This window comes from Entelurus aequoreus, linkage group LG09, assembly GCF_033978785.1.
Source record: "Entelurus aequoreus isolate RoL-2023_Sb linkage group LG09, RoL_Eaeq_v1.1, whole genome shotgun sequence".
Taxonomy (NCBI): Eukaryota; Metazoa; Chordata; class Actinopteri; order Syngnathiformes; family Syngnathidae; genus Entelurus; species Entelurus aequoreus.
Genome location: NC_084739.1, coordinates 1,166,594 through 1,179,474, shown reverse-complemented (window position 1 = coordinate 1,179,474; position 12,881 = coordinate 1,166,594). Strand labels below are relative to the sequence as shown.

The following is a 12,881-nucleotide window of genomic DNA, read 5'->3' as shown; positions in this document are numbered from 1 at the left end:
AATAATAATTAAAAAAATATCAATGGCATATCAAATAAAATAAAAAATAAAAATTGAATGCCTCTTTTCTATTTGCAGCTTTCTGAGGTAAATATCAAAATAAACTTTTTCCACAGGCTAATAATAAATTTGAAAATAAAATAACAATAATGAATGAATCAAACATTCAAGCCTAGAAGTAGCAAGAGAAAGTGCATGAATAAAACGTTAATTGTTGCTCAGTTTGCTACACTGATTTGCTTCATAAGCAACGCTTATATAACTTAATAGTGCAAAATCAACTTTCAAAAAACAAACGAAAAAACATCAATGGTGTATTAAATAAAATCTAAATAAAAAATGGAATGCCTCTTTTCTATCTGCAGCCTTCTGAGGTAAACATCAACATTAACTTGGTGGGCGGTGGCGGGGTTTGGTGGTAGCGGGGGTGTATATTGTAGCGTCCCGGAAGAGTTAGTGCTGCAAAGGGTTCTGGGTATTTTTTTTCTGTTGTGTTTATTTTGTGTTACGGTGTGGATGTTTGTCATTCTTGTTTGGTGTGGGTTCACAGTGTGGCGCATATTTGTAACAGTGTTAAAGTTGTTTATACGGCCACCCTCAGTGTGACCTGTATGGCTGTTGACCGAGTATGCATGCATTCACTTGTGTGTGTGTGTAAAAGCCGCATATATTATGTGACTGGGCCGGCACGCTGTTTGTATGGAGGGAAAGCGGACGTGACGGCAGGTTGTAGAGGACGTTGAAGGCAGTGCCTTTAAGGCAGTGGTCCCCAACCACCGGGCCGCGGACCGATTGGTACCGGGCCGCACAAGAAATAAAAAAATATATATATTTTTTTTTTTTTTTTTTTTTTTTAATGAAATCAACATAAAAAACACAATATATACATTATATATCAATACAGTCTGCAGGGATACTGTCCGTAAGCACACATGATTGTATTTATTTATGTAAAAAAAAAATAAATAAAAAAAAATAAATAAATAAATAAATAACCCCCGCCCCCCACGGTCCGTGGGACAAATTTTCAAGCGTTGACTGGTCCGCAGCTACAAAAAGGTTGGGGACCACTGCTTTAAGGCACGCCCCCAATAATGTTGTCTGGTTGGAAATCGGGAGAATGATTGCCCCGGGAGATTTCAGGAGGGGCACTGAAATTTGGGGAGTCTCCCGGGAAAATGGTGAGGGATGGCAAGTATGAGTATTAACGGTGAATGCGGTGTAACAGCGGCACCGCCACTGTATAATACCGGCGGGCCAGCTCTAATGTTAATTTGATATTGCCTCAAGGGCCAAATGAAATTACACGGGGGGCCAAATTTGGCCCGCGGCCAGAGTTTAACACCCATGTGTTAGAGTGTTTTACTTGTTTTAAGTGTTTTGCTCCTAAATGATCTCAGTAAGATATTCCAGCTTGTTGCTGAGATTTGATGAGCTATATTGAGTAAAACATGCTTGAAACTAGAATATCAACTGTTATGTCATCAACACTCACAAGTATAAAACTACCTTTTTAAAGTCATCATTTCTTATTTCAAGCATGAAAAAAATAATCATGACTTTGACACAATTGTGTCTCATAATTAAAACAGATGACAGCCAAATGGACTTTGCTGTTTGATTTTTTTTTATTTATTTTTTTTTATTTTATTTTATTTTTTTTTTGCTGTTTGATTTTCAATGAAACAATAGAACAAATAGGTACTCATATAGTAGTACAGTTGGCACAGTACAGTAAACTGACTTAATATTTAAACATTTAACATTTGACATTTCAAACAATTTTGAACAGAAATAGTTCATGCACATTCAGATAAATTCTTCAAATTACAATCAAAAAAATTTGCCGGGGGCCGGGCTGTATATATATGCACACTAATTGACTGAAAGAGCACGCACTTGGTGCGATGATGCCATGTTGTCGATGGAAAAATGCATTTTTAGACCGTATGATTAGCCTGAGCGGCTAGGAGACCCCGAGAGTAACAAGCGCTTGCCTTGTTGAATTTCCATTAAGAAAAATAAACTAGTTTTTAGTATAAGTGTGCTTGTTCCAAGAAATGTAATGCCGAGCGCATATCATTATGTCAAGATAATGGCACTAGCATTTACTTAATTTAGGAATATTTTTCAACATAATGAGAAAAAAGGTCTCATTTGTTTTTTCTAGCAAGAAAAGTGCACTTGTTATTAGTGAGAATATTCTTATTTTAAGCTATTTTTGGGTTCATTGAGGTTAGCTAATTTTACTTGTTTTGTAAAGTCTTGACCAGCCAAATTTTCTTGTTCTATTGGCAGATAATTTTGCTTAGTTCAAGTAAAATATTCCTAATTTTTGCATTTTTTTCTCCTTGTTTTTGAACGCTGACTTTTTGCAGTGTATTTTTTTGGTGAAAATTAAAAAATACATACTTAAATATCTGATTGTCACCCTGACTTATGATGTCAAAGCAAGTTCATTCGTACATTAAGAATATAATAATGAAATACATAGGAAATAGTCTACTATAAATGGAGATATCTGCTGACGTAACTATGCCAAAACATGTCACGATCCAAACGGCTTGCAAGGGAAAAGGCAAAAGTGTTTTATTAAAAATCCTCGCCATGGTTTGGATTTAAATTTTTCCCGCATTATGGGATCTCAAATACACAAAAGCAGGTGCCAGCAGGTAATAAAAGTAGGTTAACAAAGTCAATTTCTGGACTATAAGTCGCTGCTTTTTTCCAACGCTTTGAATCCTGTGGTTTGAAAAAACGGTGCTGCTAATTTATGGGTTTTTTCTTCGCTAACAGCCATAATTGATTGTTATTTACAGTATTACTGCGGTACTCTTGTCTTGTTCCGTATATTGTACAGTATTTTGTATTTGTATAGTGTTTTGTATATTGTACAGGATTGCTTATTATTTTTATTGGATAGTAGTCTGTTTATTGCAATTCTTAGTTTTTTTTTTCTTTTCTTTATTACCACTTGTGTAATTTATTTTTACCCCATATACTGCACCTTAAATTGGAGTCCTTAATCTCGTTATATGCAAATATAATGACAATAAAGTCCATTCTATTATATTCTATTCTATTCTTCTATAATGTTTTGTATTCAACAAAAAGTGTTCATATTACACAGACATAAACACTGAAAAGGTATGTTATTGTTTGCGCTATGGAGCCATCTGCAGGACAAGTTTGCTCACTGCAGGTGCTTCAGGTTGAGTTGAGTTGAGTCGAGTTGAGTTTGAGTTTATTTGGAACATGCAAGCATACAACATGATACATCACAAGTTCCAGTTTCTCTTTTCAACATGTTCGAAAAGGAGTAGGAAGAAGCAGAGCTTATTTAATCCGAACCCCTTTTCTTTTACATAACACTTGCTAAAACTTTTGTTCACTTCCTGTTCTGAATTTATCCACAATATACTCCCTAAGTAAGTCATAAATATGAGATAAAAAGTCAAAATTTTTAGATAAAAAGTCAATATTGAGATAAAAAGTGGAAATTTTGAGATATAAAGTCAAAATATTCAGATAAAAAGTCATAAATATGAGATAAAAAGTCAACATTTTGAGATAAAAAATTCTATATTGCGATAAAAGGTAAAAAAAATATGAGATAAAAAGTCCATTTTTTGAGATAAAAAGTCAATATTGAGATTAAAAAGTCAGAAATATGAGATGAAAAGTCAACAATTTTTTAGATGTCCTAGTTATGAGATATAAACTCTAAATTTTGAGTTAAAAAATCCTAATTATGAGACAAACAATCGAATTTTTGAGATAAAAAGTCAAAATGTTAAGATAAAAAGTTATACATATGAGATAAAAAGTCAAAATTTTGAGATAAAAAGTCAAAATGTTAAGATAAAAAGTCACACACATGAGATAAAAAGCCAACATTTTGAGATAAAAAGTCAATATTGAGATAAAAAGTCATAATATGAGATAGAAAGTCGAAATTTTGAGATATAAATTCAAAATATTCAGATAAAAAGTCATAAATATGAGATAAAAAGTCACATTTTTTAGGTAAAAAGTCAATATTGACATAAAAAGTCGAAATTTTGAGATATAAAGTCAAAATATTCAGATAAAAAGTCATAAATATGAGATTAAAAAGTCAACATTTTGAGATAAAAAGTCTATATTGCAATAAAAGGTAAAAAATATGAAATTAAAAAGTCAATTTTTTTAGATAAAAAGTCATAATTATGAGATAAAAGTCAACATTTTGAGATAAAAAGTCATGAATATGACATAAAAAGTCAAATCTTTGAGATAAAAAGTCAATATTGACATTAAAATGTCATAATTATGAGATAAAAAGTCGAAATTTTGAGATAAAAAGCTGGAGCCTATCCCAGGCGGAATGGACATCTCATAATAATAACTGTTTTTGTTCTATAGTGTCATGTCAAATTTACATTTTTAAATACCGCTCTTAGCGCCTTCAAAATAAGAGCTCAAGGCATATACTGTATAACAGGAACTTAACATCAAAAATGTACCATAAATTCCGGACTATAAGCAGGCTACTTTTTCCCTACACTTTGAAACCTGCGGCTAATAAAATGGTGCAGCTTATTTATGATTTGTTTTTCCCGGTAACTGCCGTGTTTTGTGTTCAATAGTTTTCAACAAACCCAAGCAGAGGACTGAATTGACTATCTTTTGGACGAGTTCGCTCCCGTTTTTTTCCTCAAACTGGACTTAAAACCGTCCATAGCGTTTCTGCTCGAGAGGATTCTTCGTTCATCGCTCCGAGCAACGTTTGTGAATTTTACAATTCGAATAAAACGATTCATGCTTACTAAACCGTCCCACATGCGATGTCCGTAGGAGTGTTTCATGCATATTTGTAAGTGCTAATGAAGCCAGCGTTGTTAGCATTAGCTAATATGCTAACACGTCTATGAGTGTCTGTGTTAGTGTTGTTAACTTACAGGAGGACTATCATACTCGTTTCGAGTGATCGCCAATGATGATGATGATTGTTAACTTACAATGGCATTATTTTTGTATTGTTTCAGTTTCACAAATTCTTCATTTAATTCACCAAAACATCACCATGGAGTTATTGAGTCTCAAGTCACAGCGTATATATCTGCGGCTAATATAGTGAGAAATTATTTTTTGTTCTGAAATTTAGTGGGTGCGGCTTTTATACCGGTGCGCTCTTCAGTCCGGAAAATACGGTACATCCTGTTTCGTGCCTTGAACCGGAAGTACAACTGCTCAAAAGATTCCCAATTCATCACTCCCAGCAACGGTTGTAAGTTTTACAACGTAACTAAAACAATTCATACTTACTAAACCGTCCAATGTGTGATGTCTGTAGGAGTGTTTTCATGCACTTTTGTACATGCTATCATAAAGTAATCAAGTTTGCGTCGTTGGCATTAGCTAATATGCTAACACCTTTACAAATCTCTGTGTTAGTATTATTAACTTACAATGCAGTGTTTCCCACACATTCATTTATTTGGGGCGGCCCGCCACGAAAGAAATACAACATTAAAAAAAATTAAAAATAAAAATAAATAAAATATAAATATATATATATATATATATATATATTTTATTTTTTATGTCCTAATTAAAAATTAAAAAAAATAAAAAATATATATATATTTTTTTTTTTATGTCCTGTAATCATATAGTTGATGTAGATGCCCATATAGGCTGTTCAGATTTACTTTACAAAAGAGGATAGAGGATACTTCTCTTGTTGCCTTATTTGTATTTGACCACTACTGTTTTCTGTTTATTTGTTACTGACTGTGGCAGGACACCTCTGCCTCTGTTTCACTTTATGTTGCTGGTAAATAATATGGTTGTAGTAGTAGGCTAAAGTTAAATTATTTAGTATGCACTAATTAAAGGGGCAGAGCTTTAAGAGACATTTTAGCTTTTATATTTTATAAGATATATTTTTTGTAAGAACCACAATTAATAAATGTATTTCAGTGAATAACTTATTGTTCAAATCTGTATATAAATATGTACATAAAGTGTTGTAATTATATTGTAAAATGGAAGGATGGACGTTTTAAACAAAACTGTTATTATTAATTAGTAAGTATACATTTTTTGAGCCTTTTTAGAGAAAATCATATCATTGTAGTAAATTATGCAAGTTACTCGATGATGTCATGGTGACCACGCCCATAGCCACGCCCCCACCGCCAGAGGTATCTTGGCAGTTTATGGGAAACACTGCAATGACATTCTTGTTGTGTTGTTTCAGTTTCGTAATTTCACCAAAACGTCATCGTGGAGTTATTGGATCCGTTTAGCTGATTGGCATTTCACAGCGTATATATCTGCGGCTAATATATGGAAAAACATATTTTTTCTTCTGAAATTTAGTGGGTGCGGCTTTTACATCCTGTTTCGTGCCTTGAACCGGAAGTAAAACTGCTCAAAAGATTCCCAATTCATCACTCCCAGCAACGGCTGTAAGTTTTACAACGTAACTAAAACAATTCGTATTTACTAAACCGTCCAATGTGTGATGTCTGTAGGAGTGTTTTCATGCACATTTGTACACACTATCATAATGTAATCAAGTTTGCGTCGTTGGCATTAGCTAATATGCTAACACTTTTACAAATCTCTTTGTTTTAATTATTAACTTGTATTGTTTCAGTTTCGTAATTTCACCAAAACGTCATCGTGGAGTTATTGGATCCGTTTAGCTGATTGGAGAGCGAGCTTCCGCAACTCGTGGATCCATTAAAACGACTTCTGTTTTATATGATCGGCCGTTTTACTGCCGTTTCACAGGCATCGTTTGGAAACATCTGCGGCAAATACATGTCAAAATATGTTTTTCTTCTAAAATGTGGTGGGACGGCTTAAATATAGTGAAAATACTGTAGTTGTCAGCTAAACAATATTAAGAACATCACTACTTCTAATACTACTACTCCTACTATAATTATGTTGCCCTCCACTCACTTGAAAGGTAAGACTGGGCTCTTCGTTGAGGTTGACTTTAGTGACGACCCTTCCAGTGTCCTCCTCCACGTCAAAGATGCTGCCACTGTATGGTGACCTGTCCTGGTCCACCCTGTAGCGGACAAAACTGGCCGGAGTGTCCTAAAGAACAAGGAGATGAGAGGAAACGGTAATAAACATGACAGAACAGCAATTACCACCACCAAAATACCAAAGACATGATTTGCTCTTAAGTACCTGGGTAAAAAGTAGAGATGCCGATATATGCGTTAAAATGTAATATCGGAAATTATCGGTATCGTTTTTTTTATCATCGGTATCGTTTTTTTTTTTTTTTTTTTTTTTTTTTTTTTTTAAATTATTATTAAATCAACATAAAAAACACAGGATACACTTACAATTAGTGCACCAACCCAAAAAACCTCCCTCCCCCATTTACACTCATTCACACAAAAGGGTGGTTTCTTTCTGTTATTAATATTCTGGTTCCTACATTATATATAAATATATATCAATACAGTCTGCAAGGGATACAGTCCGTAAGCACACATGATTGTGCGTGCTGCTGCTCCACTAATAGTACTAACCTTTAAAGGCCTACTGAAAGCCACTACTAGCGACCACGCAGTCTGATAGTTTATATATCAATGATGAAATCTTAACATTGCAACACATGCCAATACGGCCGGGTTAACTTATAAAGTGACATTTTAAAATTCCCGGGAAATATCCGGCTGAAACATCGCGGTATGATGACGTATGCGCGTGACGAAGTCCGAGTAACGGAAGTTATGGTACCCCGTAGAATCCTATACAAAAAGCTCTGTTTTCATTTCATAATTCCACAGTATTCTGGACATCTTTTGCAATTTGTTTAATGAGCAATGAAGGCTGCAAAGAAGACAGTTGTAGGTGGGATCGGTGTATTAGCAGCGGACTACAGCAACACAACCAGGAGGACTTTGTTGGAGCGCTAGCCGCGCTAGCGGCTAGCCGCCGACTTCACCTTGACTTCCTACGTCTCCGGGCCGCCAAACGCATAGAGTAAATAATGTGTTAATTCCACGACTGTATATATCGGTTGATATCGGTATCGGTTGATATCGGTATCGGTAATTAAAGAGTTGGACAATATCGGAATATCGGATATCGGCAAAAAGCCATTATCGGACATCCCTAGTAAAAAAGGTGTTTGTTTAATTTCACTTTGCAAGACGAAACCTCTAGTTAAGTTTGTAAAAATTCAAAGTTCAAACAACATTTTGGATTTTTTTTTTTTTTAAAACAACTCTCAATGAACGTCAGCTCAGTGAGCTTGCAAAACATTACGTTTAGCTTCTTTGTGTAATTGCCACAACAGGGGAAAGTGATCACTGCCCTACAACACAGAAATAAAATAAAGCATTGTTGGCGCTAGGAATTTTCCCAGGGACCCCCATCATGTCCTAAAAATGGGGTCCCACAGTACATTTTTGGGGTCCCACTTTTTTGTAAGCGTTTTGAAAACAAATGATAAACGTATGCATTATCCTGTTATATCTCACATTCTATATTGTGTTTTGGAAAAAAGGTTGTTCTAGTAAAATATGCAGAGATGAGATGTGTCAAGTGCGATGAGGTGGCGACTTGTCCAGGGTGTACCCCGCCTTCCGCCCGATTGTAGCTGAGATAGGCTCCAGCGCCCCCCCGTGACCCCTGAAGGGAATAAGCGGCAGAAAATGGATGGATGGATGGATGGATGGAGATGTGTTAGTATCAAAATATTACTTGAAATACATTTTTGGCAGCAGCAAAGTGGTCGTTTGGGTAGATATTTGCTGAAAAAATGGTATTCTAACAAGTAAACAATACAGTAGGTACCGTATTTTTCGGAGTATAAGTCGCTCCAGAGCAGGGGTCACCAACGCGGTGCCCGCGGGCACCAGGTCGCCCGTAAGGACCAGATGAGTAGCCCGCTGGCCTGTTCTAAAAATAGCTCAAAAAGCAGTACTTACCAGTGAGCTGCCTCTATTTTTTAAATTGTATTTATTTACTAGCAAGCTGGTCTCGCTTTGCTCGACATTTTTAATTCTAAGAGAGACAAAACTCAAATAGAATTTGAAAATCCAAGAAAATATTTTAAAGACTTGGTCTTCACTTGTTTAAATAAATTCATTATTTTTTTTACTTTGCTTCTTATAACTTTCAGAAAGACAATTTTAGAGAAAAAAAATACAACCTTAAAAATGATTTTAGGATTTTTAAACACATATACCTTTTTACCTTTTAAATTCATTCCTCTTCTTTCCTGACAATTGAAATCAATGTTCAAGTAAATTTATTTTTTATTGTAAAGAATAATAAATACATTTTTATTTAGTTCTTCATTTTAGCTTCTGTTTTTTCGATGAAGAATATCTGTGAAATATTTCTTTAACTTATTATGATTAAAATTCCAAAAAATTATTCTGGCAAATCTAGAAAATCTGTAGAATCAAATCTAAATCTTATTTCAAAGTCTTTTTAATTTCTTTTAAAATGTTTGTTCTGGAAAATCTAGAAGAAATAATGATTTGTCTTTGTTAGAAATATAGCTTGGTCCAATTTGTTATATATTCTAACAAAGTGCAGATTGGATTTTAACCTATTTAAAACATGTCATCAAAATTCTAAAATTAATCTTAATCAGGAAAAATTACTAATGATGTTCCATAAATTATTTTTTAAATTTTTTTCAAAAAGATTCAAATTAGCTAGTTTTTCTCTTCTTTTTTTTCGGTTGAATTTTGAATTTTAAAGAGTCGAAATTGAAGATAAACTATGTTTCAAAATTTAATTGTCATTTTTTTCGTGTTTTCTCCTCTTTTAAACCGTTCAATTAAGTGTAAATATCATTAATTATTAATAATAACATAGAGTTAAAGGTAAATTGAGCAAATTGGCTATTTTTGGCAATTTATTTAAGTGTGTATCAAACTGGTAGCCCTTCGCATTAATCACTACCCAAGAAGTAGCTCTTGCTTTCAAAAAGGTTGGTGACCCCTGCTCCAGAGTATAAGTCGCACCGGCCGAAAATGCATGATAAAGAAGGAAAAAAAACATATATAAGTCGCACTGGAGTATAAGTATAATTTTTTGGGGGAATGTATTTGATAAAAGTCAACACCAAGAATAGACATTTGAAAGGCAATTTAAATAAATCAAGAATAGTGAACAACAGGCTGAATAAGTGTACGTTATATGAGGCATAAATAACCAACTGAGAACGTGCCTGGTATGTTAACGTAACATATTATGGTAAGAGTCATTCAAATAACTATAACATATAGAACATGCTATACGTTTACCAAACAATCTGTCACTCCTAATCGCTAAATCCCATGAAATCTTATACGTCTAGTCTCTTACGTGAATGAGATAAATAATATTATTTGAGATTTTACGCTAATGTGTTAATAATTTCACACATACGTCGCTCCTGAGTATAAGTCGCACCCCCGGCCAAACTATGAAAAAAACTGTGACTAATAGTCCGAAAAATACGGTACTTGAATTTGATACACAGTCGTGGCCAGAAGTGTACATAGACTTGTAAAGAACATAATGTCCACAGAACTTTCCTCCAGGAGGTCTTTTCTTTGTCCATGTGAGGTCAGATGAAACAAAAATGGAGCTGTTTGGCCACAATACCCAACAATATGTTTGGAGGAAAAAAGGTGAGGCCTTTAATCCCAGGAACACCATTCCTACCGTCAAGCATGGTGGTGGTAGTATTATGCTCTGGGCCTGTTTTGCTGCCAATGGAACTGCTGCTTTACAGAGAGTAAATGGGACAATGAAAAAGGAGGATTTCCTCCAAATTCTTCAGGACAAGCTAAAATCATCAGCCCGGAGGTTGGGTCTTGGGCGCAGTTGGGTGTTCCAACAGGACACTGACCCCAAACACACGTCAAAAGTGGTAAAATAATGGCTAAATCAGGCTAGAATGAAGGTTTTAGAATGGCCTTCCCAAAGTCCTGACTTATAGGTGTGGACAATGCTGAAGAAACAAGTCAATGTCAGAAAACCAACACATTTATCTGAAATGCACCAATTTTGTTAAGAGGAGTGGTCAAAAATTCAAGCAGAAGCTTGTGGATGGCTACCAAAAGCGCCTTATTATATTAACATTGCTGTATGTATACTTTTGACCCAGCACATTTGCTCACATTTTCAGTAGACCCATAATAAATTCATAAAAGAACCAAACTTCATGAATATTTTGTTGTTACCAACGAGTATGTGCTCCAATCACTCTATCACACAAAAATAAAAGTTGTAGAAATGATTGGAAACTCAAGACAGCCATGACATGATGTTCTTTACAAGTGTACGTAAACTTTTGACCACGATCGTATGTAATGCTCATAAGGGTATTCTAGTAAAATATGCAGAGATGAGATGTGTAAATATAACAATTTTACGTTGAGGCATTATTCAATTTTTAATGAAACAAACAAGAAGAGGTTTTATCACATCAACATCGGACTAACAACAGTCCTTTAAATCTCTTTGAAACCGCAGAAAAGGCAAACTGTCATTTTCCGGACACGATAAAGACAATCCCATTTTGGCACAACACCTGCAAATATAAACAAAACAAAACACCGGCGGAAAGCGATAATCGGTAAACGGAGTTTTGACCCGGAGAATGAAAGGGTCGGTAAAAAAAAAAACTATCTACATCCCGGGGACGCGCGGACTTCCGGAAATGCGCGTCCTTTCGGTTTTCAATACGTAAAAAGAAACAAAAAGTGCGTTAACGCCAACCTTGATATAGGAAAGTGATACATGTCTCTCTACGGTGGCTGCTCAGAATCCTCAAGGCTTACGGGGTCCCCCCAAATCTACTCCGGGCCATAGAGGCCATGTGCAAGGGCCAAGGTGGTAACCCCAGATGGAATCAGCAAGGAGTTTGAAATCCTGACAGGGGTGCAGCAGGGAGACACTCTCGCCCCCTTCTTCTTTATCATAGCTCTGGACTACACGCTCAGGAAAGCCATCAACGGGCGGGGGCAGGAGCTTGGCTTCACAATTACACCAAGAAGGTCTAGAAGAAGCCCTGCTGTAGCCCTGGCAGACCTAGACTACGCAGATGACATCTGGCTGTTGGCTGATCGCGTGGAGCAGGCACAGGAACTCCTGAACACAGTGGAGGTGGAATGTGCCAGGGTTGAACGCAAATAAGACTGAGGTAATCACCTATAACCTACACATGGACCACCCGTCAATAACATCAGATGGCAACACTCTGCGAGAGGTCAATGACTTCAAGTACTCGGGTTCCTGGATGAACCCCACAGAACAAGACCTTAAGGTCAGGAAGGCACTAGCGTGGAGGGCCCTGAACGGTATGTCGAGAGTGTGGTGCTCGAATCTCCCCCGACACATAAAGTTGAGTCTATTCCACTATGCAGATGACATCTGGCTGTTGGCTGATCGCGTGGAGCAGGCACAGGAACTCCTGAACAGAGTGGAGGTGGAATGTGCCAGGGTTGGCCTCAGACTGAACGCAAAGAAGACTGAGGTAATCACCTATAACCTACACATGGACCACCCGCCAATAACAACATCAGATGGCAACGCTCTGCGAGAGGTCAATGACTTCAAGTACTCGGGTTCCTGGATTAACTCCACAGAACAAGACCTTAAGGTCAGGAAGGCACTAGCGTGGAGGGCCCTGAACGGTATGTCGAGAGTGTGGTGCTCGAATCTCCCCCGACACATAAAGCTGAGTCTATTCCACGCCACTGTGGAGTCTGTCCTCCTGTATGGCTGCGAAAGCTGGACCCTGACACCCACCCTGCAGAAGTCCCTATATGGGTGCTACACCAGAATGATACGAGCCGTTCTGAATGTGGACCAGAACATCCACATCATCAACAAGGACCTGTACGGGCAACTGC

General features: G+C 36.3%; 1 protein-coding gene across 1 annotated transcript in view; it reads left to right on the top strand.

The window, feature by feature from the left end:
* The first annotated feature begins 11,843 nt into the window (after window positions 1-11,843).
* LOC133657825 (protocadherin-15-like) overlaps window positions 11,844-12,881 on the top strand; it is a 176,061-nt gene continuing 175,023 nt past the window's right edge. The window contains exons 1-4 of the mRNA XM_062059606.1: window positions 11,844-11,862; window positions 11,906-12,139; window positions 12,216-12,326; window positions 12,393-12,881. The exon at window positions 12,393-12,881 is cut by the window's right edge and continues 17 nt beyond it. Coding sequence (XP_061915590.1) covers window positions 11,844-11,862; window positions 11,906-12,139; window positions 12,216-12,326; window positions 12,393-12,881 — 853 coding nt within the window. The remainder of the gene's footprint in view (window positions 11,863-11,905; window positions 12,140-12,215; window positions 12,327-12,392) is intronic.